Raw genomic sequence first — 26,580 nt, forward strand, 5'->3', positions numbered from 1 at the left:
AGTGGTAGAGTGCTTGCCTTGCATGCTCGAGGCCCTGGGTTCAATTCCTCAGCACCACATAAGCAAAAAGAAAAAAGCCGGAAGTGGTGCTGTGGCTCAAGTGGTAGAGCGCTAGCCTTGAGCTGAAGAGCTGAGGGACAGCGCCCAGGCCCAGAGTTCAGGTCCCACGACCGGACCCAAAAAAAAAAAAAAAAAAAAAGAGTCTCATGAACTTTTCTGCCTGGGCTGGCTTTGAACTATGATCCTCAGATCTCAGCCTCCTGAGTAGCTAGATTACAGGCATAAGCCACCAGCGCCTGATCCAATCTAATTTTTTTGAAGGCTGGTTTTGTTTTAGTGCTGCTTGAAACATCACTTGAAATTGATTCCATTCAGAAAATAGGAGGATATACTTAAATTACAAATGCATACGGGTTGGGAATTATTTGAAAATTAGTAAATGATACTATTTGTACCTATAAACTCTACAACTTAGAATTAGTTACTGACGACTATATTCTAAGTGCGAGCTTATTCTGCCTTGTAGACTAAAACACAATTTCGACAGATTGTATGCTGTTTGAAAATGTCATAGGGAGAGAAGGGAAAAGGTTGGACAAGTTAGATGTTTGTCAATTTTGTTTATCTTTTCAAAGAACAGACTCATTAATTTTTTGGTTGATTTTTTTTTTTTTTTTGTTGGTCATGGGGCTTGAACTCTGGGCCCGGGCGCTGTCCCTGAGCTCTTCAGCTCAAGGCTAGCACTCTACCACTTGAGCCACAGAGCCACCTATGGCTTTTTCTGTGTATGTGATGCTGAGGAATCGAACCCAGGGCCTCATGCATGAGGAGGCAAGCCCTCTACCACTGAGCCACCTCCCCAGCCTTCGGTTGAATTTTTAAAGTTTCTATTTCACTTATTTCTGCTCTGTCTCTCTGTCTCTCTGTCTCTCTCTCTCTCTGTCTCTCTCTCTGTCTCTCTGTTTCTCTCCCTCTCTCTGTTTGATTTTTTTTTTTGAATTTTGGTTTTTGAGACCGAGTCCTGCTATGAAATCCAGGCTGTTCTTAAACTCTCAACCCTCCTGCCAAAGCCTCCTAAGTGTTGGAATTGCATATACTACCATGCCCAGCCTCTGCTTTGTTTGTCACTTCTTTTTGCCTACTTAACTTCAGATTTGTTTTTTCTCTAAGATTCATTTGAGGCCAGGTGCTGATGACTCACATCTGTAATCCTAGCTACTCTGGTGGCTGAGATCTGAGGAACATGCTTTAATCCCAGCCAGAGCTGGAAAGCCTGTGAGACTCTTATCTTCAATTAATTACCAAAAAGCAAAAAAAATGGAGCTGTGCTCAAAAGGTAGAATAAGGCTGGGAATTGGCTTAGTGGTAGAGTGCTTGCCTAGCATGCAGGAAGCCCTGGGTTCAAGTCCCTCAGTACCACATAAACCGAAAGGGCCAGAAGTGAGGCTGTAGCTCAAGTGGTAGCCTTGAGCACAGACAGGCTCAGGGACAGTGTCCAGGCCCTGAGTTCAAGCCCCAGGACTGGTGCAAAGAACAAATAAAGCTGAGGGACAGTGCTGTGGGCATGAGTCCTTGGGTATAGGAGGGAGGGACTGGGTAAGAATGAAGGAACAGAAGACACTGTATGAACTCATTACCTGACTTACGCAATTGTAATCCTTCTATACATCACCTTGACGATAACACTAATTAAAAAAATAATGGATGTCCAGTGTCTAAATTGAATGGACAAAAACGATCCTCAAAAAGTCCAGTTCAGCCAGGTGCTGGCCTCTCCCTCCTGTAATCCTAGCTACGGAGGAGGCTGAGATCTGAGGATCACGGTTTAATGCTATCCTGAGTGGAAACTCGGTAACTCTTATCGCCAATGAACCACCAGAAAACTGGAAGTAGCACTGTGGCTCAAAGTGGTAGACCATTAGCCTTGAACACAAAAGCTCAGGGACAGTGCCTAGGCCCTGAGTTCAAGCCCCACAACCAACAAAAAACAAAACATCAGTTCCCAAAAATTAATACATTTGATAATGTCTAAATAAAAAATTACATAAGTAAACAAATGAACAGAAACAAACAAGGGGGAAAAAAACCGTTTTCAGAGCCTGGCGCCAGTGGTTCACACCTGTAATCTGAAACTATTCATGAGGCTGGTATCTGAGGATCACACTTTGAAGCTAGTCCAGGCAGGGAAACTCATGAGACTCTTATTCCAGTTAATAATAATAAAAAAAAAAAGGCCAGAAGTGGAGCTGTGCCTGTAGTGTAGAGTTGCTGCTAGCCTTGAGCAACAAAGAGACAGCACCCAGCCCTTGAGTTCTAAGTCTCAGGACTGGTAAAATAGAACAGCTGTTAATATTATTGTATAATTCTTTCCAGCAGGTGGCAGCATAATTACAGGTTCCATTCACTGTAATGGAAATTAAACCTTTGGCTGGTATCCCAGTGGAGGTGAAGAGACCTAGAGAGACTTAAGAGACCTAGCCTTCAATGAAGGCTTCTGAACTCCTGAATCTTAACCCTCAGCCTAAGTTTCCAGTTCTCACAGTCTGTGGTGCTCAGCCTTTCCTTTCCTGGATTTGCTGGTTTTCTCTCTGCCAGCTGGTTAGGTCCAGCTAGTTAGCTGTAGGATTGGTATCTAAACAAACTATGTCTGTCTTTTGTCTTGCAGGGCTTGCTTCTGTGTGGCCATCGGTGTATAGATTCCAGGGTCTGTAGACTCTCTGCTGGAGTCTTTCTGTAGCACTTTCAAAATGGTTCATGGGATGGTGCCAGGCCTGCGGCAGTGTGGCATTGTAGCTCTGTGTTCGCCCACATGTCCTGGCTAGCTGGTGATATTGAGACTCGAGGCCACTGGGACACCTATTCTCTCTTTCCTTCTGCAGTTCTCTGAAGCAGTTTACTGCTTTTTTCATTCACTGGACTCTGAGAGGCTGGACAGGGCCGCCTACTTTTATTTTGTTGTTGTTGGTTGTGGGGCTTGAACTCAGGGCCTGGGTGCTGTCTCTGAGCCTTTGTGCTAGCTCTCTACCACTCGAGCCACAGTGCCACTTCCAGGTTTTTTTTGTTTTCTTTTTTGGGTCCAGTTATGGGGCCTAAACTCTGGGCCTGGGCGCTGTCCCTCAGCTCTTCAGCTCAAGGCTAGCACTCTACCACTTGAGCCACAGCGCCACTTCCGGCTTTTTCTTTTTGCTTATGTGGTGCTGAGGAATCAAACCCAGGGCCTTAGGCATGCAAGGCAAGCACTCTGCCACTGAGCCACCTTTCCAGCCCCGGCTAGTTTGGAACTGCGATCCTCAGATCTCAGCCTCCTGAGTAGCTAGGATTACAGGCGTGAGCCACCAGCTAGGCCGCCTACTTCTAATCCGCCATCTTGGCTTTGTCAGTGGTTACTTTTCAAAGCTTCTCTGCTGAATTTTTCAATCAAATACTGCATTGTCTTTATGATTTTATTTAATTGTGCTTTTGTTTTTTTGTAAAATTCTTTAAAATTCCTAGACATTTAATCCATTTTTATTTCTTTGGACTATGTTGTTAGAAAGTTATTCTTTTGGAAGCCGGGCGCTGGTGGCTCACACCTGTAATCCTAGCTACTCAGGAGGCTGAGATCTGAGGATCGCGGTTCAAAGCCAACCCGGGCAGGAGAGACCGTGAGACTCCTATCTCAAATAAACCACCAGAAAACCGGAAGTGGCGCTGTAGCTCAAGTGGTAGAGCGCTCGCCTTGAGCTGAAGAGCTGAAGGACAGCGCCCAGGCCCAGAGTTCAAGCCCCACGACCGACAAAAAAAAAAAAAAAAAAAAAAGAAAGAAAGTTATTCTTTTGGAGCTGTTACATTCCCTTGCTTTTTCCACATTTTTTTGTGCTCCTAAATTGACATGTATCTGGTAGATCAGATAATCAGTATTTATTTATTGCACTACTGAGTTTGAACTCAGGTGTCAACATACCAGTCAGCCAGAAAATGGAGAGAAATTACATGTGCAAAAGGCTTAGACAGCCTCGTGTGTATGACATGTTAAGCATGGATGGAATTGTTTTATGCTTCTACTATGCACTACCTTATATTTTAGCTAGGAGAGAAACCCAGAAATATTGTGTCACTGAATGGCCATCCAGGAACCGTTTAAAATTTGCTGTGAGAAGCCTGGTTAGATGACTTGGGCAAGTTAGATGCCCTGACTCCATTCCACTGGTGTCTATGTGACCTTTCCATGTCAGCATCAGTTGGCTGACTGACTCGCTGTTCCCCTCTAGCACCAGTCCTGCCATGCTTCTGTGCCCCATCCTTCCTGGAACTGCTGCCACATGCCTTGCTGGCTCCTCTCTAGGGGAGCGGTTTCCACACCTGAAATATGGGCGAGATTCTCTCCTTAGGATTTCAGCTTTCCCATTTGCTAGAAATTGGTAGATAGGACACTTCCCATAAAGAGGCAATCACCTGCAGCCCAGACACACATCTGGTCTATGCAGAAAAGGCTGGACGTTGGCAGGACGAATTCCTTCAGTGAAGCATCCTCCCAGAATGCTGGCATCACTGAATTGTCAAGGCATCACATTCCACATGGAGGGAGTCAAGAAAACACATTCGTGGCCATTACTGCTTTTATTTAGAAAATTACTGTTCAAATATAAACATCTCTAAATAGAAACACTTCACAGGAGACCGTCGCTGCCTCTGACCAGCGGCAGAGACGCTGTGGATGAAGACAAGTCCACAGGGGCCTCCGAATTTGCCAGGATTTTTAAGGCTGAAGGAGTGCTCGGAAGAGCAGGGGCTTTAAGGCTATTCTCAATTCCCTTTGTTGAAAGCCATCATTTCCCATTGCAGGGTAGGCTTCCTATCCAGGGAAGTGTGCTGAACCAAGTTTTTGGGGCAGATTGCTGGTGTACGGGTTAGCAAGTATCTTCCGCAGCTGGCGGAGGTCTTACCAGGCACTTTAGAACCTGGCTTTGAATACTGTCTCTGAAGCATGGAGGTTTGTGATGAAACAGAAAAATCTTTCCAAGACTAGGATAAGCTTTTCTGGGAGCACCTATCTTCATTCAAATAAGTCACATGGGTTGCGTTACCTGCAACTGTGCACACACCCAGGTGGCAGGATTGGGCCCAGATGAAGGTGAAAGGCTTCCAGTCTCCCACCAGAGCTGGCTGGTTTGAGACTAGTGCACAGCCAATACTTTTAATGGCTAGCTGGAGCTCCATTGCTGCTACCTGCTAGTCTAGGAAAATCTGTTGTTATTGAGCGCAGGGAGAGAAAGTCATGAGCACCCAGATTGTCAGGAAGTGGCATAGCGCTGTGTGGAACAGGGAAGGGGAACTGTCAGTAACAGCTGTAGGAAAATGAAGGCCCTAAGTATTTCTCAACAAGGGAGAGCTGTTCAATTTTGTATAACCAATCTCAGAATGTGATGAAATAGCTAAGATTTTATTTTAGGGACTTTAGAACTGAGAGAGAAAAAGAGAGAGAGAGAGAGAGAGAAGATAGAGGGGGAGAGGAAGGGAGAAAAGAGAAAAGGAGGGGGGAGAGGGGAGAGGAGGGGAAGGGAAGGAAGGAAAGGAGAGAGGAGAGGAATGCTGGACTCTGGAAGTATCTTGTTTCTGAAGCTCTAAGTTTGGTGCAATTCTGGTGCAATTCTGGCCACTTACAGAAGCATGGTCCAAGGGTGCTGAGAGCCCTACTTCCCCCCATTCAAACAGGTCAATTGATCACGGGCCACCCCAGACTCAATACGCTACAACCAACGCTGGCATCCTCTAACGTGAGCATACATACAATACCAGTCTTCTGATTGCAAACCTGTCATTTCCAAAGGCTGACCCTGGCACCTGTCTCTTCTTATGGTCACTGAATCATGTGCAAGGCTTGGGGTCCACTTCAAATTCTAGAAATCCTAGTTAGCATCTGGGCTTACAAGCAATGGAGAACAGTGCTTGCCTCGTGCTCTGCCGCTGTGGATGGAAGCGCAGTGCGGGGCCTGTGTCTTCAGGGCAGGTGCCTGGTGGCCCAGCGGAGCCTTCAGCAGGCTGAAAGTGAAGGCAGCAAGGTTGAGTGAGTGGGAGGCAGCCTGGGCTCAGGTGTACTCGGTTTTGCGGATATAATTGGATGGGACGTAACCCTTCTTTCCGTTAACTTCAGCCAACCACCACTCTGTGTTGCCTGTAACGTCTTTAAATTCGAGGATCCTTAGTCTCTGATTGGCTGGCACACTCAGTTCATTTGGGTTCCGAGCGGTGAAGGTGTAGACAGCGAAATAGACCTGTAGAGGAGAGGGAGAGTCAGGAACCCGGAGCAGTGCTGTGCCACAAACCTTTCTGCTGTGAAAGGGATGTTCTCTATCCCGGTGGCTTCGGAGCACATGAAATGACGACTTGTGAAGCTGAGAACTGCATTTTACATCAATTAACTGAGGTTTAAATATCTGGAGGGGGCTGGAGGTTCCTGCAATGAACAGAATAGATCCAAAGAAATCCAAAATGCACACCAATTAATTCTTAAGAATTCAGAAAGTTTAGTCAATACTGAAGATGGATGAGCTACAGGGGTCCCTTCTGTACCACAATTCTGTATCTCATCCAGAAATTCTTAGTTAGGGCTGGGAGTGTAGCTGAACGATAGATCACTTGCTAACGCCCTTGGGTTCAATCTCCAGCACGGCCATACCCTTCAAACAATATTGATACAGCTGGGCACAAGGGTTCACACCTGTAATCCTAGCCTGTAACCAAAGGACACTCACTGCTATAAGAGGGAGCCACAGCAACAGAGGTGTGGGGCACAGACTCCTTAGCTGAGAAGCCTTAAGAAAGGTGGGTCTAGACGGGCTCACGCCTGTAATCCTAGCTACTCAGGAGGCTGAGATCTGAAGATTGTGGCTCAAAGCCAGCCCAGGCTGGAAACTCCCTGAGACTCTTATCTCCAATTAACCACCAGAAAACCAGGAGTGGTGCTGAGGCTCAAGTGGTAGAGCAGTTGCCTTGAGCTAAAGAGCTGAGGGACAGCACCCAGGCCCAGAGTTCAAGCCCCACGACCGTCAAAAAAAAGAAAAAAAGAAAGGTGGGTCTAAAACATGCGTGATGTAAAGGCGGCACTCACACTCACAAGATAGGAGCAGACCATTTCAAAAAAAGAATAGGAAAACTGAAATAGTGCCAGAATTTAATTTCAAAACGCTAGAACTAAAAATAGTCATGTATTGCCTGGCGCCTGTATTCCTAGCTATTGAGGAGACATAAGATCTGAGGGTTGTGTGCTAGCCCCAGCAGGAAAGTCTGTGAAACTCTTATCTCCATTAAAAAAGATAGAAATGGAGCTGTAGCTCAAGTGTTAGAGCACTAGCCTTGTATAAAAGAAGCTAAGGGATAGTGCCCATGCCTCAAGACTGGCACACACACACACACACACACACACACACACACACACACACACACTTATACAAATAAGAAACTAAATTGGTAGGTAAAAACAGCAGACTTCATATGATGGAAAGATTAGTGAACTTGAAGAGTAGAAAAGGTCCCATAGGGCTGGGAAGGTGGCTCAGTGGTAGAGTGCTTGCCTTGCAAGTATGAGGCTCTGGGTTCGATTCCTCAGCACCACATAAGCAGAAAAAAGCTGGAAGTGGCGCTGTGGCTCAAGTGGTAGCCTTGAGCTGAAGAGCTGAGGGACAACACCCAGGCCCAGAATTCAGGCCCCATCACCAACAATAACAACAACAAATTAAAAAAAAAAAATGAAAGAAAAAAGGAAAAGGTCTCACGTCCCGTTTTAACTACCCAGTGGAAGAACAGAAGTGATCTAGGAATGGTGTGAGCCAGATCAGGGAAGGCAGAGCGGGAGTGCTGGGCAGGCTCCGTCCAGGACCCAGGGATGACTTAGGTCCCAGGCAGGCAGACCTTCTGACCCCAAGGTACCAGGAGAGCGCTTACCTGGTTTCCTTCCACCTCACTGCTTTGCAGCTCTTTGTTTTTCTCTTCCAGAGCCTGGCTGGCTCTTGCATTTCCTTTCACAGGGTCATTACCTTGCCCATTTCGCCCTGGCACAGCGTAACCAGATGCCTCGGGATGCTTGTAGCCTTGGTAGCAGCCTTTCAGGGTGGCAGAGGGCTGGCTCGTATCTCTGGCCACATCCGCTGAGTGCCCGGGCCTGGGCTGGCAGGGGGGCTCTGGCTCAGCAAGGCACATGGCAGGACCGCTTCCCGAGCTCCCCGGACTCCCCGGGGTCAAGGGTGTACTCAGAGTGCCTTGGTCACATTCCTTCAGTGAACATGCATCTTGAGACTGCGGGGAGCAAGATCCTGGGGTGAAGGACACAGCCATGCTGCCCGGGTTGAAGGTCAAGGTGCTGTTACTATTCTGCCGCGGGAACCTGGGGGAGCAGCTACCCAGCTCAGACTCAGTGGATGAGTGGCTGCCAACCGAGGCGTCTGACTGGCTGCGCCGGGGGTTGTATGGCTTCAGGAAGGAGCTGTACACGAAGCCTTTGGTGACTGTGGAGAGAAGGGGCAACATTAAGAGCTTGCTGCAGAAGGGGAAAAGCAGGGAACTGACAGAAAGACTGCGGTTTAATAGCTGAGACAATGATGAGAGACAAAATATGATGCCTAATAGCAAAATACTGAACTCCAATCCCAGGGTGTACCATGCACGGCTGGAGACAAAGCCATGGCCAGCAGCCGGTTCATTCCTGCACTACTTTTTTTTTGAAGGTTCTTTCCTTTTTTATTTTTTTTTAATTTTTTTATTGTAAAGATACTATACAGAGGGTTACAGTTACATGAGTAAGGTAATGAGTACACTTCTTATTGAGCATTGTTATCCCCTCCATTGTTTTCCCCCTACCATCCCTTCCCACCCTACCTTCCCTGAGGTTCTTTTTTTTTTTAATTGTGATTAAGTGATTACATAATTTCCTGAATTTCACAGTATTGTGGAATAATGATGCTCATTTAAAGTCACAAGTTCATTCTAGCTTTCCTGGAGCAAATTGTCTATCACAGTCTATAACATATAATGGTGTACACATATACACCATACATGTGATCAGCAGCATGGGGATATTTAGTAGTGGTTCGACCAGATGAGTGAGAGTTCTTTGTTTCTTAAGTCCTGTTAGTTTTGTCGTATCACCTAACATTTTGGATTTAGCATCCACTTATCAGGGAGACCATGTACCGTTTGTCTCTTTGCTCTTGGCTTACCTCGCTCAACATGATTCCTTCTAGCTCCATCCATTTCCCTGCAAATGCCATTATTTTGTCATTTCTAATGGCTGCATAATTGTGTATAGATACCACAATTTTTGGATCCATTCATCTGCGGTGGGGCATCTGGGTTGTTTCCATATCCTAGCTATTGTGAACAGTCCTGCACTACTTCTTAACAGTGAAGTGATAGGGACCCTGCCTCCAACCAAGAGGGCAGTAGTTAACATCACCACATACTTGGGAATTTAAAGGGATATCTAGATCATGGCTCAGAACACCCAGTGCAAGCAAGTACATACGTGGCTGAGAGGGACTGCAGGGCCATCATGGTAGGAACTCCTCCCTCAGGATCAGAATCTTCTGTTTAGGGACTGCTGTGGAATGCTGGAAGCATTCTAAAGTGGGAAGCCATCAGCTAGGCTTTTCAAACTAAAGATTGGGATTAAGATGGTATCCACACGAAATTTCTTTTGTGAAGGTGCCAGTATGAGAGCTTGAACTCAGTGCCTGGGTACTGTCCCTTAGCTTTTTCACTCAAGGCTGATGCTTTACCACTTGAGCCACAGCTCCATTTCTACTTTTTGGTGGTTAGCTGGAGTTAAGAATCTCATGGACTTTCCTACCAGGGCTGGCTTTGAGCCAGGATCTTCAAATCACAGCCCCCTGAGCAGCTAGGATTGCATGACAAAGCAAGACAATTTTTATAAATGTATAAAGTTCAGACCCTGAGTATATAACCTTCATGAGAACAAGGACCAACTGTCTTTGAGATCTTTCTCAGGGACAGGGCCCAGGCCCTGAGTTCAAGCCTCGGGACGGGTGTACATGTGCACAGTGCAAGTGCGCACGTGCGCGTGCACACACACACACACACACACACACACACACACATACAGAGGCCTAGTTGGTGTGCATAGAGATATTTAGTGCACAAGCTCCAAAACCTTACCTATAAAATGTTTATAGCAGGTATCTTGAAATTTGAATTTTTTTTTGACTCAGGAGAGATCAAGTACACACATGTTGCACAAGCCCCCCCCAGCTGGTGAGTCCACCATTATTAACCCCCTACAGCAAAACACATGACTACCCATGTTAAGATTTTTGCAACAGGTTTCTAAAAATACAAAACAAAAAAAATCCCTTTGTTTTTCTGTGCTTTTTGGATTTTGGAATAATAGACGAAAAGATTGTAGATTAATATTATTCTTTGTACTGTATGTATGTATGTATGTATGTATGTATGTATGTATGTATGTATGTATGTATGTATGTATGCATGTATTTTTTATGTGCCGGGCCTGGGCTTGAATTCAGGGCCTGAGCGCCATCTCTAAGCTTTTTTTGCTCAAGGCTAGTGCTCTACTATTTGAGTCACAGCTCCAATTCTAGCTTTTTGGGTGATTAATTAGGGATGAGAATCTCACATAGTTTCTTGCTTGGGCTGGCTTTGAAACAGTATCCTCAGATCTCAGTTATCTGAGTAGCTAGGATTACAGGTGGGTGAGAGCTTCTTCGTACTTTCAAATTTTATAAATTCCCACAACCCTCAAGCTGTGAGGTGTTTAAAGTCACTCCCCAAATAATCATGAGGTAAAATCTATTACAAGGGAGGAAAAAAAAGCGAACAAAAACTACACATGTTTTGTTCTTGTTTTTTTCTTTTTCTTTGTTAGTCATCGGGCTTGAAATCAGGGCCTGGGCACTGTCCCTGAGCTTTATGGAGCCACAGCTCCACTTCCAGTTTTCTGGTGGCTAGATGGAGTTACCCAGACTTTCCTGCCCAAGCTGGCTTTGAGCCACGATCTCAGATCTCAGCCTCCTGAGTAGCTATGATTACAGACATAAGCCACTAGTGCCTGCCTGACACTTACAGGTTTTTAAGTCATTCAAGAAGTTTAGAGAAACTGGGAGAGGGCAGCTTACTGTGTGACTCAAAGGAGATGAAGAGGAAACAGGATTCCGCTGGGCAGTCTGACTGCCAGGACAAGCTAGAAACATGGACAGATCTCACAAGACACATAAGGAAACCACCGCTGGAATTGATCAAAACAAAAACACAACCCAAAGCAGGGTATATGTCATTAATAACCTGAGTGTTGTTTCCTAGAAATGGAAATTACTTTGACAGCTATTTCCTCCTGTAATCAAAAGCTCTCCTGTGTTTTTCTGACTTGAAAAAGTAATTTTCCTCACTTAAGAGTCACGTGTGTCCAGTGCGTAAAATACTTACCTCCATTGTCGATCAGCCAGCGGTTCTGACTGCCCATAGGGTCTTTCTTTTTAATCACACCCACTAGGTCACCTTCCAGAAGTGAGACGTCCAAGTCCTGAGTGGCATTGAAGTTACGCTCTGCCTGGAAGAGTTGCTCTGGGGGGTACCTGGCCAGCAGGGAGGCGCGGAGCTCTTCAGACTGGAACATGTACCTGGGCTGAAAGGCGTAAGAGAGAGCATCAACAAGAGCGCCTGCCTGGCCGCCATCCTAGCAGCCTTATTTAATCTCAACATACCCTCCACCCTCAGCAGTGAGGCACAACAGCCAGCCACCCTCCCTCCCCACGGGATGCTTCTGTAACTGGGTGTTAGGATAAAACCATGGCCTCTTAGACATGTTGGTGCCTTTATAGCTATGAAGCAAGCCTAATAGACATTTCTGTCACAAAATTTGGATTAAAACACTACCTAAAGAACCCAAAGATTGGGGCTGGGAGTACAGCATGGTGATGGACTTTGTACTTAGCTTACGTGAGGCCATGGGTTTAATCTTCAGCACAAAAATAAAAATATATATATAACTGGAAAAAAGAAAAAGAAAGCACTATTCTCAAGTTTCTGATACGGTGCAACATAGCCTTAAACCATTGAGATTTCCCTACTTCAACTTCCTCAACTGTAAAACAAAGGTCATAAAAATAAGAAAGACAAAGGGAGTAATAAGTTCAATTCTCCCTTTTAGGGTACTATCTGTGAGATTACTCAGATCATAAATATAATGAAGGCAAAGTAGCAGTCCTTTAGCTTAGGAGCCTATACAATCTGGAGTGTCTTATTCTAACTTCTTACATTTTTTATTATTATTGTAAGGTGGGCTACAAAGGGGTTACAGTTACAGTCTGGTAATGAGTACATTTCTTTTGCACAATGTCATCCCTTCCCTCATTCTCTTTCTTACTCTAGTTTAAAAAATATTGAAAGTACTGAATTGGAAAGGAAAAACTTCCAGGTTAAAAAAAAAAGCCAGTTATGAATCACTTGACTATGTTAACTTTTATAATACATGATCAAAAATACACAGAACTGACAAAATAAATAAGTCATCTATTAGGTCCCTTCATGAACTCATCTCTATAGTAATACTTTACTCACATAGGGAACGATCCAGAGGCTGGCAGGTGTGTGAACAGTGAGCATGCATACCAGCCACTGGCAGTGGCCACTGGTGGCCCACGAGCGATGCTCGGGAATGCTCCCCAGCGATGCTCGGGAATGGCCACCAGCGATGCTCGGGAATGCTCCCCAGCGATGCTCGGGAATGCTCCCCAGTGATGCTCGGGAATGGCCACCAGCGATGCTCGGGAATGCTGAGGGAATACACAGCCAGGAGGGAGGAGACCCCGTAACCTTCATTTTTTTTTTTTTTTTTTTAGGATACTGGAGTTTGAACTCAGGGCCTTGTGCTCACCACCCCATAGTCTCTTTGCTTTAGTTATTTTTCAGTCTCTTGCTTTTTGTTGTGATCCTCATGTATACAGCATACACTTACAGCTTGTTTGTTGAGATGGGGTCTTGCTAACTTTTGCCCAGGCTGCTCTCAAATTGTGATCCTCCCTACCTCTGCCTCACAGTAGGTAGCTAGGACTGCAGGTGTGAGCCACCATGCACAGCCTTTATTTTCTATTTCCTAGGAATGGGGTAAACTGTCATCTGCAGAGGCAGCACTGGGCCCACGGACATGGATGACGGTGACAACGCTTCCTGTGCCTTGGGGAGAAGGAATGCAGTGCCAGGAGTGGAAGAGGCACTTGGGACACAGTGCACAAGCTTCTGTCCTGGGGTCCACAGCCAGGGGGTGTGAGCCCCGAGTTCATCCTCACCCCCAAGTCCCACAGCCTTCCTCCGTCCCCACTCACCAGGCCCAAGAGGGACTTCCGAGAAGACTGGCGCTCTGTGGTCTTCCTCTCAAATGGCCTCTTGCTGGCCGGAAGTGCCTCTGGGAAGAAGGTGAAGAGCTGGAGCTGCTGCAGGACCCTGCTGTGCTCCTCGTGGAAGATGGCGATCAGGTTGCCCTCTCTCCCGGTCACTTTGAGTAACTGAAGTCCATGGGCAGAATTATGATGGAGGAAAGAGAACAGAAATGAAGGATCTTTGAGAGTCACAGGATCTCTATAGAAAGCTAAAGGTCAGCTGCTGGTCACTGTGTGTGATGCTCAGCCAACAAGGGAGAGACCCGTGGTGCTACCTGAGGGCCAGGTTCGCAACTCTTCTGGAAATTGCTCTTGTTGGAAAGAGACATTTAAGAAGCCCCAGGTTTCATGGCATTATGAAGGGACCAAGACTTCCTGAGGGAAAAGATCTGATGACCCCACGGTACATTCCCAGCAAAATACCTAGCAACCTCCTGAGATGACTCCCCCAGAGGAGTGAGGGACTCACGGAAAGCAGCGGCTGCAATTGCTCTAGCGCCTGCTGCACAAAGTCGCAGTGGGCTTCGGCATAGCCGTGGATGCAGTTGGCGAAGAGCCCCTGTGCATACTGCTGGAACTTGGGCAGCTCATCCAACAGCTGTGCATTCAGGGCCTCATAATTGTTCCGGGCAGACTGCAGCTCCTCCAGGGTCTTCTTGTCCTTGAGCTTCTCTGCCCGTTCGGTGCAGTTGTAGAAATCCAGGAGCTTGTCAAAGCGCTTCTGCACCAGCTTGTGGGGCCCAGTGAACATGCTCAGTAACTGGTTTAAGGGAGAGATGACAAGCCGCTCCGTCCTCTCCTTCTGCAGGGACGAGAAGGCACCTGGCTCAGTACGGCACCCGGGGGTCTCAAACCCTCTCTACACGGGGCTTCTCCAAGTGCACAGGCTGCCCTGTGCACACCACAGGCACATCCACTGGCCACGCGGCACCCGCCTCATCCAACACTTCCACACCAAGCCCTTTGCCAAGGCGCCTGTCACCTCATCGCCCTCGGTGGCGGGGCGGGGCTGCATGGTGCTAGGCAGTTCACATGGGAAGTCAAATGGGCTCGTCTACTTACACGCCCCCTTTCTGGGCGTGTCTATAGCGTCTGATTCCAACTTCAGACTTCCTTCTTATATAAATCTGGGTTAGTAATTTCCACACTCCTATAATTCTGTTTCTAGGTAAGCATTCTGCCACTTGATGGCTATCCCAGGTACAGTACTGTTGCTAATCATAACTACAGGCAATATCTGTTTTTATTTTTCAGATGATTTATTTATTCAATTTAGAAAATCAGATATTGAGGATAAGGGTATTGAACACATTAAAAAAAAATAGGTACTGAGTAGCATCCTACTAAAACTAATTTGTTACCAGGTATCAGTGGCTCATGCCTGTAACCCTAGCTACTTAGGAGGGGGAGATCTGAGGATCGTGGTTCAAAGTCAGCTTGGGCAGAAAAGTCCATGAGACTCTTATCTCCAATTTGGCAAAAGGCAGAAGCTGAAGCTCAAATGGCAGAGTGGCATCTTTGAGTAAAAAAGCCAAGTACGAGTGTGAGGCCCTGAAGAGATTAAGCCCCCATATTGCTGCACACATGCGCACACACGTCCATTTACTGTCAGAACACTTTCACCTCCTGAAGCTTGCATGCCTGCCTTAGCCGTGCAGAGAACAAATTGTCAAACAACACACAATTCTATTTATCATCAAGCTATCCCATACACATCTATGTAGAATCTCCACGAATTGGGCCTCTAGTACTTCATTTATAAAGTAGGTGGTATGTTATAAAAATCTATTTGGTTAACAGTTCAACTAGAAACACAGTTTTATTATTTATTTTTGTGTAGCCTCCTAAGTAGCTAAGATTACAGGCTTGAGCTATCGGCACCCAGCTTGGACTAACTTTTTAATCAGTTTTCTTCCCCTCTTGTGTTCTCTGAATCTAAGTGGATCACAAGCTATAAAGAAAACCCACTAACTACCTAACAGATCCTTTCTGTTCCTCTCCTGAACCAAACACAAACAAGCAAAGCAACCCTGACATGAAGACTACGGGCACCATGTGCTTCTGGTCTCTGTGAATATGTGTTGCGCTGAGGCTGAGACAGGCCCAAGCTACAAAAAGTAGGCTGAACAGAGAGCCACTCACAAAGCTGGCGAAAAGCTGGTCGCTGATGTAGCGATGCACCTTCTCAAACTGCTCCAGGTCACGGTGTCCCCTCTCCACGCACAGGTCCCACATGCTTGCTGCAGCCACCACTTTCACACAGGCTGACTCCTGGAGCCCGTGAGCCAGAGACACAGTAAGAACACTCACAAGTTCCTAACCTTCCTCACTCGCCCCACCCCCTCCCTCCAGAGCACCTGGGCCTGCTCTGCAGGGCAGAGCAGACAGATGGGGCTGCTCATCCAGGCCCAGGAGACAGTTACTTTTCACTCAGTTTGGGGCCTTTAAATTTTATACCATCTTCTGTAGTTTGTTTTTTTGTTGTTTTTGTTTTTAAAGAAGACAAGAAAAAAAGCAAAGAAAGCTATGTTTTATAAGAGCAGGGGTTCATGTGCGAGGGGCAGGGTCTACACACATAACATCAATAGCTTATAGGTAAGATGCAGGACTCTCGTTCTGCTTCTCTCTGCCAGACAGAACAAGGGAAGATCCAGGCCCACTTAGTCCCCTTCTTATTTTTTTGATCCAAGACTAAAACTCAGTATCTGACACTTTTGCTCATTGGCTAGTGCACTACCAACTGAGCCACGTTTCCAACCCCCCACCCCCACACCTCAGCTTCCGCAGTTCCCCAAGGCTACTGAGGGAACTAATAACTTTACAGGCTGGACATACAGCAGTTTTCTAAATTGCTCAAATGCTCAGGACACCTCCATACAAACTGTCCTTATCTTTCTGTCCTTGTTCTTTCTCTCATCTGTCTTCCTGATTTCCAGCTTCACAATCTTGGTATCAAATATTTGATCTTCAAAAATGATATTAATAAGATGAACTATGAAAGGTGCTTTGTTTTTGGTCGTGGAGCCTGAATTCTGGGCCTGGACACTGTTCCTCAGCTCTTCAGCTCAAGGCTAGCGCTCTACCACTTGAGCCACAGCTCTACTTCCGGCTTTTTCTACTTATGTGGCACTGAGGAATAGAACCCAGGGCCTCATGAATGCAAGGCAAGCACTCTACCACTGAGCCACCTTCCCAGCTCTGAAAGGTGCTTCTTATACAACTAGATCTAAAAGACAGAAAAAAAAAAAAAAAAAAGATGTATGAATGAGGGGAAAAGTGAAGACTGAAAGAGGGAGGTCACTATAAAATTAACACCTAAATACTGGTGGCTTAGGCCTGTAATCCCAGCTTCTCAGGAGGTTGAGATCTGAGGATCATGGTTCAAAGCCAGCCCAGGCAAAAAAGTCTGAGACTCATCGCCAATTAAACACCAAAAAGCCAGAAGTAGAGCTGTGGCTCAAGCGGTACAGCACTAATGTTGAGCACAAAAGCTCAAGGACAGGGCCCAGGCTCTGAGTTCAAGCCCCAGGACTGATACCGAAAGTATAAATAAGTAACAATCAATAATTAAAAAAAATAATAAGCAAAGGGATAGCACCCAGTTAAGGCAACAGTACTCATTTTCTAAAATAGCCTATAGGTATCCTAGTACCTAGTACCCATCCTGGGGCAGGATGATCATGAGTTTGAGGTCAGTCTGAGGTGTATAATTAGACTTTGTTTCAACAAACAACCCATATAAAACTCCACTAAATGGCCAGCATGGAAAATGACCCTTTGAGTTCAAATTATTTAAGTTTCATCTTAGCGTACTTGCTAGGTGTCAGGGAAGTAAACAACACAATGTCAACACACTCACTCGGATATGCTGGAGGTAGAGGGACAGGTCTCGGATAAATGATTTAATTAATCTCTCTTGCATTCGGAAGTTCTTTTCTGTTTCCTCAAATACTTCATCCTTTATCTGTTCAAAATAAACAAGTGCTGTTAGCACATTTGTATGTTTCCCCAATAGATATTATTGACAAAACCATGTTTTTTAGAATCACTGCATTAAAATTTAAACCTGTAATCTAACTACTCATGAGGCTGAGATCTGAGGATCATGGTTCAAAGCCAGCCCGGGCAGGAAAGTCTGTGAGACTTTTATCACCAATTAACCACCAGAACGCTGGTAGTGGCACTGTGACTCAAGTGGTAGAGTGTTCACCTTGAGCTAAAGAGCTCAGGGATAGCGCCAAGGCCAGAGTTCAAGCCCATGATGGGGGGGGGGGGGGGGGCGGGAATTAAACTTCTGATATTTTTCTGAATCGTAGTGTTAATTAATTTGGACACTCTATAGCTCTGAAAGGTCTCTGCAACATGTAGTCCTCCCTGTCTCCAAACCACCCTCCCCTGGGCTCCCCTGTCCTCTGCCTCCATCAGGCTACCGGCACTGCCACATTTGCCCACACAGGGCTGTTTCCCTGGGCTCCCTGCCTAGTGGGCCTCCCACTCTCCATCCACCAAACCTGGGGCTCTCTGAAGGCTCAGCCGAACTCCCAGGACAACAGAAGCACACACTCTCATCAAAGGCCCATTTTTTTTTTCTATGTACTGCAGCACTCAGGGAACAAAGGACAAAACTTGGCAACTGAATATCCTCTGCCTTGAATTTTCCACTTGCTGTCAGATGAAGCCTGGAGACTTCCTGTCTGCTCTCCACATCACTCACTCTTTGGTGCATGCTTCCTTATTTATAACGTAAAGTATCCAAGTAGGCGAGCTTCTGAATGTGTTTTCTAGCTTAACTGTCTACAATTTTAGATCTGTCTCCCCACATAGATGATCAGCTCCTTAGAGACATGGAAAAACCATAGTAATTATTAATGTGGCCTCCTAAGTTGCCTTTGTATTTAGTGTATGCAACTCACTGGGATACAAATGGAGGGCTGGATGGGTGGATCCACAGAATCAGTAGCTGCAGGCTCTGTTTCCACCAGACAGCAAAACCAAGCAGGCACCAAGAAGGGAACCAGGCCAATTGGCACCAGCAGCCACCCCACAGAGCCCTGAAAGCATCTTCACACGCAGAGCCCTCACCTGGGGAGCGAATCCAGTGAGGTGCTTCAGGTGACTGCTGACGCGGTTGGACTTCTTGATGATGGAGTGGATATTCAGTTTGGAAATCTTCTCCATAAGGCTGTCTTCATCGCCCTTTCGGTACTTGAGCACTAGGGGAGGTGAGTTAAAGGGTTGTCAAAAGAACAAATAGGGGCTGGGAATGTGGCTTAGTGGTAAAGTGCTTGCCTAGCATACATGAAGCCTTGGGTTCCATTCCTCAGTACCACATAAACAGAAAAAGCTGGAAGTGCACTGTGGCTCAAGTGGTAGAGTGCTAGTCTTGAGCAAAAGAAGCTCAGGGACAGTGTCTGGGCCCTGAGTTCAAGCCCCAGGACTGCCCCCCCCCCCAAAAAAAAAGTCATTAAAAAAAATCAACAAATATTTTTGCGAAATAGACACGAAATTAACAACCCAAACTGGAATTGTACTTGTCTTCATGAACTTATAATTCAATAGAGAAAATAATAATGCAAAGGATCACTCAGGATTAGACACGATAGCTAAAGAACAGCAGAGACTCAGGAGCTGGAGAAGGCTGAGATGAGGGGAAAGAACAGGGAAATCTGTGTCCAGTGCCTGGGCCTGTCAATCAAGGTTATTTCTCTGAGCCTCATTTTCCACTTGGATTAAATAGGGAAAGTAATACTTTTGGCATCTCAAAGATTGTATATGATGATCTAGTACAAAAACGAGGCTTTTAGGTATAATAATCTCACACAGTAAGATGCTATTTGACTAACCACTGCGTCACATATCTGGGAAGGCAGAATGGCAGCAAAAAGGACACTTTCCTGTAGAAGATGAAGACACTGCACCAGAAGATGTTCCAAAAGGAAGAAGGGACTCAATGGCAGAGAGCACAAAAGCCACAGGAGCTGTTACATACAAATATGGGCGAGGTGACTAAAATAGAGGACAGCTTTAGGAAAAGTGTGGAACAGTGGAGGGACAGGTGGAAGGCACCACCCAGTGTTAAAGAGACTCTCTTGATTTAGCAGTTACTGTGCTGCACAGAGCATGCAGACTTGGGTCTCGGGAAGAGATTGATGCTCATTCTGTCATCTAGAAAGAGTGGGGTGCTGTTCAACTATTTGAAGCTGGGAAGGGGGGGGAGGGGCTTATACTAGAGGGCAGGTCACAGAGATCCTAGGAAGGTGAGCAGATATAGGTGAAAGAAGATAGAGTCCTAACTTTAGAGAAGACAACTAGCAGTATAGAGAAAACAAATCTAAAGCATAGATTGAAAAAGACTACCTTAAAGGAGCAGAGAGAGAATGACCTGAGCATGGAGATCTCCGACTGTCCTCCCTCCAGACTGCCTCTTCTGTCCTGGAAGATTCACTCACTTACCACCCACTGCTTTACCACCAATGCCTTTATCCACCACAGCCACCACTATGGAGGTGCTGTTGTCATTATTATGCCTTTCTTCTTCACATCACATTTCCCAAATTCTACTCCATTTCTTTATCAACGCCTATTCCACTTACAATCTTCCTTGTCAACTCTATTAAATAACCTTTGGAGGAGAGCCTCCTCTTCAGCTACTATGCCTTTCTTACCCAGATCTTTTCGACGTTTATATTCATTGATGTTCACGTTGATTTCCTTCACGGCAAGGACGGCGCTGGTTAAAGGTACTTTGTCTGGGTGGGAGTCTGGGGTAGAATTCAGCAGCTCCATTAGCAGCAATGGGTAGCGCATGACTCGCTGTACTGGCTTGATGAGGAAGGAGCCCAGATTAATATAATTGGTACACCCCCTGTAAAAGTAGGCAAAAAAAAAAAGGTTCCAGTCCACAGTAATAAGGTGTTTCTGGACACTATGTGCTATTCATAAATACAGCTCTGTTCTCCTCCCTGCTTTGTTTCATTTAACAAATACGCTCATGTATTGCAGCAAGTTCTGTAGCATGCCACTGGCTGATTTTCCTGTGCCAATATCAGAATGCACGACATTGATTTATATAGCCATATTTGGCCTACCAGTCACTAAGACCCACAAAATCATTGATATGTGACAAGACAGACATGCATCTCCTTTGTAGGCTGCCTGCAGTCTTGTCCACCCATACTGACAATATTGCATGGTCCATGATGTTATAAGTATCAAACTGGCCCCTAGCAGAAAGAAAAGTTCCCTAGTCCTCCACTGTTGACCCGATACTGATTATGCAGTGCATGCACATGTATTTACCAAATAAATAATAGGTACTGTACTAGTTGCTGGGGATTTAACAGTGACCCCAAAAGTCCTTGCCTTGGTGGGAAAAGACAAGCAACAAACAAACAAGTGTGTGTGTGTGTGTGTGTGTGTGTGTGTGTGTGTGTGTGTGTGCGCGCGCGCCTTGGTGGGAAAAGACAAGCAACAAACAAACAAGTGTGTGTGTGTGTGTGTGTGTGTGTCAGTCATTTGGCCATAGCAGTATAAAAATACTTGCCAAAGTAAGTCTGCTCATAGATTGTCTGTAGGAAAATCAAGTAAGACTATTAAGGGTAGGGAGAAATTTGCTGAATAAATGAGCTCATACATCAAGCAGACAGGGGACTTACCATTCATTGTACAGGCTCCTACAGGGCAGGGAGCAGGAGAGAAAAAAGAGACAACTTATTAGAGACATGATGTTGATTTTCTCATTCTTCTCGACAAAAAAAAAAAAAAAAAATACATGGTAGTGAAAATTGTGGTTGCTTATGGTGGCATATCTAGTCTACTAGAAGTCAGCAAACCCAAACTTCATTCTGATCAACATATTCACAAGCTGTATCTTTGTAACTTGTCTCCCTAAGACAGAAGATTCTCACTGACAGGAATAATTACACTTGTTCTCCTGTATGCTCTTGTGTATTTGGACCAAAATATTATCCTGGCTACCTCTTAAAATGCTAACTTAATACCCTGTATATATACAAGTGATTTTAGCAGAAAATAACACAAATAGAAGCTGTAGAGAACTTCGATGATATATAATGGGAATAGGGCAAGCTACATGTAAGACACACAATAATACATCACTCCTGTTTAAAATAAGATCAACAGGTAGAAGTCATGAGAAGCCCAGATATAAGCACAGGATAGCTTCTTAACAGCAGGACTAAAGAGGGATGATGGAAATGACTAGAACTTACTTAAGCTCTGCCAAGGAGTCCTGAAGATGCTTCTGGATCCTCTCGTCCTTCTCATAGATTTCTAGCAGTGAAATGGCCTCATCGTGATTCTGACAATAAACCCTGTATGCTCCTTCAAGTTCATCTCGGTGATCAAGAAACACAGGTCCTTTGAGTAAACACAAACATACCGCGCTATCAGCAACATTCTCACTGTTCAGTACAGGGTCTCACAATGAAGCCCACCTTGGCCTAGAACTCATGATCCTTTTTCCTCAGCTTTCCAGCGGCTAAGATTACATAAGCACACACCACTGGCTGTAATCTTTGGATTCTTAATTCCTATTTTAGTTTATAGACTCCATGAAATCCATATACAGACCCCGATCATTAGTCCCTCAGCAAACCATTACTAAACAATCCCTTCAAACCAAGCTCCCCATGAAAGAATGCTTAAACCCCCTTTACAAAACCAGCACCTGCTCACTGGCATCAGAAAGGAGGACTACTCCCCACCCCCCTACACACACACAGCACCATGGTGTTTGGACTGAGGCCCTCTGGGCCAGGAAGTCATCTGGCCCCCGACTGTGTGTGGCACATGCCACCACAAGCTCCTTCTCTCCAGAAGAAACTGCTTGAGCATCAGCTGGCATCTGAGTCACATCTTTGATGTGAATGCTACTTGAAGAAGCAAGTGGCCCTGGGGAGGCGGATAGCTAGGACCACCCAAGACCCCTGAACATAGCAACAGGCAATAGGACAAACTGGAGGAAAAATGAGTAATTGCCCGATTAGTAATCCCTTTTAGACTTCAACTAAATTGCTCTTGGTTTCTTTTATAGTTCAAATGACTTGCAGGTACTTATTTTAAATATGGTATAAAGGTTCATCCATTTGACTTTAAGCTTATCATTATATTAAGGCTAGGTCATCATGACTCAACTCACTGACTCCAGTCTACTGAGACTGACAACAAGGTTCCCAGGCTGCCATTTCTCTTACTATTTCAGACAGAGTTTACTTTTCAGGTAGGGCTATGCCCAGGGCATAGCCTTGGACTGTGATCCTCCTACCTCTGTCTCCCACATATCTGGGATTAGAGACATGAACCTTCACAGCCCTTTTTTTTTTTTTTTGGTCAGTCTTAGGGCTTGAACTCTGGACCTGGGCATTGTTCCTCAGCTCTTCAGGTCAAGGTGAACGCTCTACCACTTGAGCCACTTCTGGTTTTCTGGTGGTTAATTGGAGATAAGAATCTCATGGACGGAAGTGGTACTGTGGCTCAAGTGGTAGTCAGCGCTCAGGCCCAGAGTTCAAGCCCCACCGACCAAAAAAAAAAAAAAAAGAGAGACTCATGGACTTTCCTGCCTGGGCTGGCTTTGAACCATGATCCTCAGATCTTGGCCTCAGATCTTGGTGACTAGCTAGTAGTCACCAGCGCCCAGCTCCTATTCGTTCTTTGAGACAGAGGTTAGATAACCTTTTTTTTTTTTTTGGGGGGGGGGGGGGTCCCTGGGCTGGCCATGACTTTCAATTTTCCTGTATCTGCCTCTAAAGTAGCTAGGATTATTCTTTCAACATCTTTGACAATAACCCATATAAATAGGATTTAACTCATGACCTACATATATAGAATGGAAATAATAATTAACTGATCCCATGATCCACTACTGAGCTGAGAAACATCATACTCTATGATACCTAAACAGTCTTTTTATTGCTAGCACATTTCATTACCTCAAAACAGACTCAGATGAAGGGGGTGGGGCAGTCCACACAACCAGTGAAATTAGCCAATGAGCAGGTGGAACAGGACCTACCCTCCAACCCCTATCACTGAAATAATGACAGAAGTTCAGGAGCTCATACCTACGGCATCGCTGATTTCTAGGGCCTCCAATAACTGCTTAGAGACCTTAATTACCATCTGCATATTTCCAAAAAGCCCCTCAAAGTCAATGTTTGGTATCTGTGAAAGGGAGACAAAACAAAGACATATAGAGATGAGATGAATGGCCTATTTCTCCTATTAGGAATATCTCGCCAAGGGCTGTGCAGAAACTGCCCTGGGTCTTTCTTTCACTTACATGCACATTTCCAGAACACAGTCATCCAACATTATCTTCAGCATCACCCTTTGTCCTTGACCCAACCAGGTTTGGGACTAGGGTGTTCCCCAAGGGGCATGTGTTAAAGGCTTGGTTGTAGCCTGTGGCATGGTTAGGAGTAGGGTATACTTAGCAGAAGCAGGTCACTGGGGAAGTCCCCTCAAAGGGGCCATTGGGACCCTAGCCCCTCCTTTCACCCTCTTTGCTTCCTGTCTGCTATGAGCTGAGCAGCTTTGTTCCCCCACCTTCTCCCCACCATGATGCACTGCTTCACCATAGAGCCAAAAGGAGTCAACCACCTCAAAAAATCTCCTAGTCCTCCATACATCTCTGCCATGCAAGTGCTCATATCCTAGCCCTGCAGGCTTTGAGGGCCACAGTAAGGTGGGGCTGTGTCTTGTGCCTCCCACCTGTGCCTGCTGCAGGGGCACCATGATCCGCTCAACGCACATCTCCAGATCCCGAATGTAGTCTCGTTCTGTCTGAAGAAGCTCTTCTACCACCTTGGCCCTCTTCTCCAGCATCCTCTGCTCTGGGGTTTCAGTGGACACAGAGCCAGAAGGGGCAACCAGGGATGAAGAATCAGATGAGAGGAGTGTCATTTCTAGAAGGAAAAAGGAGAAGAGTCAGCAGTTGTAGGTGTGAACACAGGATTCCTGTGTTGGGGCTGACCGGAAGCACTCCTGGAGGACTGAATTTCTCCAGTGATTGACTGTAGTGCCACTGAGGGATAGGGATGCCAATCAGGACATGTGAATGACACATTTGTATACCTGTGCTGGTACTAGGGCTTGAACTCAGGACCTCGTGCTCTCACTTAGCTTTTTTCACTCAAGGCTGACTTTCTACCACTTGAGCCATACCTCTCCACTTCTGTCTTTTTGCTTGTTACATGGAGCTAGGAATCTTTCAGATTGATTTGTCTGCTCAGGCTGGCTTTAAACTGTGATCCTCATAGCTCAGCCCCTTGAGTAGCTAGGATTATAGGCATGAGCCTAGTGCTTGGACTCATGAATTTTGTATTAATTCCAAAAATGAAAAAAAAAGTGACAATATAGTGGAGGAATGGATAATACCATGATGCAGTAATCACATTAAAATTACTAATTAGGGGAATACATGTGTCCAAATGTTGTGTCTAGAAACAATGTGTATCTCTTCAGTAACCCAGCCATGATATGTAATTTGAAAGTATAATTTGAAATGAATCTTGAAGAAACACCAAATCAAACTGAGGATTTGTATTCTTCAAAATGTTAATGTTGAAAGACAAAACAATGTAAAGCCCTTCAAGAAGAGTTCTCAGGTATAAATAAAGCAATGACAAATATATTGGAGAAAATTATATATATTGGAGAAAATACTGCTATAAAAGATACTACTGGGCCGGGAAGTTGGCTCAGTGGTAGAGCACTTGCCTTGCATGCCTGAGGCCCTGAGTTCGATTCCTCAGCACCACATAAGCAAAAAGAAAAATGCCGGAAGTGGTGTGCTGTGGCTCAAGTGGTAGAGCGCTAGCCTTGAGCTGAAGAGCTGAGGGACAGCGCCCAGGCCCAGAGTTTAGGCCTACTAAGACAAGTGATGAATCTAGAATGTACACTGTAGTTTGGGTAAATGACTAAATCAGCTAAGTGTTCTGAACTGGCAAATCTGTTGTGGATGTGTGAAACAATATCCAGACTCACACATAGGGCACACAGAGTGGCTAGCAAAGCGCTTGCCTGGCATGTATGCACAAGGCCCTGGGTTTGATCCCCAGCATCAACATGTTCATGCTGAAGCTTCCCAAGGACACGCCCTCTCAGATAACTGAGTACACTAGGGAGAAAAAGACTGAAGAGAGACAGAAAAGAAAGGAAACAGCGAAATGTTAAATACTGGTAAACCAAAATAAAAGGCATACAGGAGGTTCTCTGTACTATTGCAATTTCCTCTAAGTTTGTGATTATTCCAAACAAAATTTAAATAGACATTCCGGAGCTGGGCACTGGTGGCTCACACCTATACTTTTAGCTACTCAGGAGGCTGAGGTGTGGGGATTAGGGTTCAAAGCCAACCAGGGCAGGAAAGTCTGTGAAACTCTAATCTCCAAAAAAGCCAGAATAGAGCTGTGGCTCAAAGTGCCATAGCACTAGCCTTGAGCACAAAAGCTCAGGTAATGTACTCAGACCCTGAGTTCAAGCCCTAGGACAGGCAAAAACAAACAAACAAGATATATTGAAACATATCTTCCTTGATCTTTCCTTTTTGGTAGAATGAATGACAAAACTTCAAGCATTAATCTCAGCTCACCACAGAACTAAATTATGAGTTTAAATTAATTGTTATTGATAATACAAGGGAAGGAACCCATGGCGCGGCACATGCAAAGCATCTGCTTTACCTCTATACTTCTGGCCCTACAAAATTTATTTTTAATGGACCTGTTTCAAATTTTCTTGTAGTTTCCTAGCAGTAAGCTCTCAGTCCCAAATACATTATCATTAGTGGCAACTTGAAAAAGAAGACTAGAAATACAAGACTAGAAAGCTCTTAAAAAGTACACTGAGTTGTTAACACATGCAACAGAATTTACAAACTATATTCATGAACTCGTTTAATACTCTGAAATTTTAAAATATGTCACTTTTGTTTAACAGATTTAAAAACCTAGCCTTTGAGAGGTTGCCTACTCTATAACCTCACAAGTTGGCCAAACGGCAACAAAGTACAACAAATACATTTAAACTATCTATACACTAAAATTGCTTACCATTTTTGCATTCCTTGTCTTAAGTCTCAACTGGAAAAAGTCAGGCACATTTGCTTCAAGTCTAAAAATTCCAGAGAAAATATTCTCTCCCAGAAATTAGTTTACTAATTACAGAAGTCAAA

General features: G+C 45.2%; 1 protein-coding gene across 1 annotated transcript in view; it reads right to left on the bottom strand.

Annotated features, from left to right (window-relative positions):
• Positions 1 to 4,574: 4,574 nt before the first annotated feature.
• Positions 4,575 to 26,580, bottom strand: part of LOC138826213 (dynamin-binding protein-like) — a 34,395-nt gene continuing 12,389 nt past the window's right edge. The window contains exons 2-14 of the mRNA XM_070021392.1: positions 24,117 to 24,310; positions 23,468 to 23,567; positions 21,617 to 21,764; positions 21,041 to 21,058; positions 20,051 to 20,250; positions 18,468 to 18,598; positions 17,245 to 17,349; positions 15,528 to 15,656; positions 13,855 to 14,187; positions 13,332 to 13,511; positions 11,434 to 11,632; positions 7,924 to 8,483; positions 4,575 to 6,254 (exon numbers count right to left, since the gene is read on the bottom strand). Of these exons, the coding sequence (XP_069877493.1) occupies positions 6,069 to 6,254; positions 7,924 to 8,483; positions 11,434 to 11,632; positions 13,332 to 13,511; positions 13,855 to 14,187; positions 15,528 to 15,656; positions 17,245 to 17,349; positions 18,468 to 18,598; positions 20,051 to 20,250; positions 21,041 to 21,058; positions 21,617 to 21,764; positions 23,468 to 23,567; positions 24,117 to 24,310 (2,483 nt within the window). The 3' untranslated portion in view covers positions 4,575 to 6,068. The remainder of the gene's footprint in view (positions 6,255 to 7,923; positions 8,484 to 11,433; positions 11,633 to 13,331; positions 13,512 to 13,854; positions 14,188 to 15,527; positions 15,657 to 17,244; positions 17,350 to 18,467; positions 18,599 to 20,050; positions 20,251 to 21,040; positions 21,059 to 21,616; positions 21,765 to 23,467; positions 23,568 to 24,116; positions 24,311 to 26,580) is intronic.

Source organism: Dipodomys merriami, unplaced genomic scaffold (genome assembly GCF_024711535.1).
Source record: "Dipodomys merriami isolate MVZ:Mamm:240054 unplaced genomic scaffold, mDipMer1.0.p SCAF_14, whole genome shotgun sequence".
Classification (NCBI taxonomy): Eukaryota; Metazoa; Chordata; class Mammalia; order Rodentia; family Heteromyidae; genus Dipodomys; species Dipodomys merriami.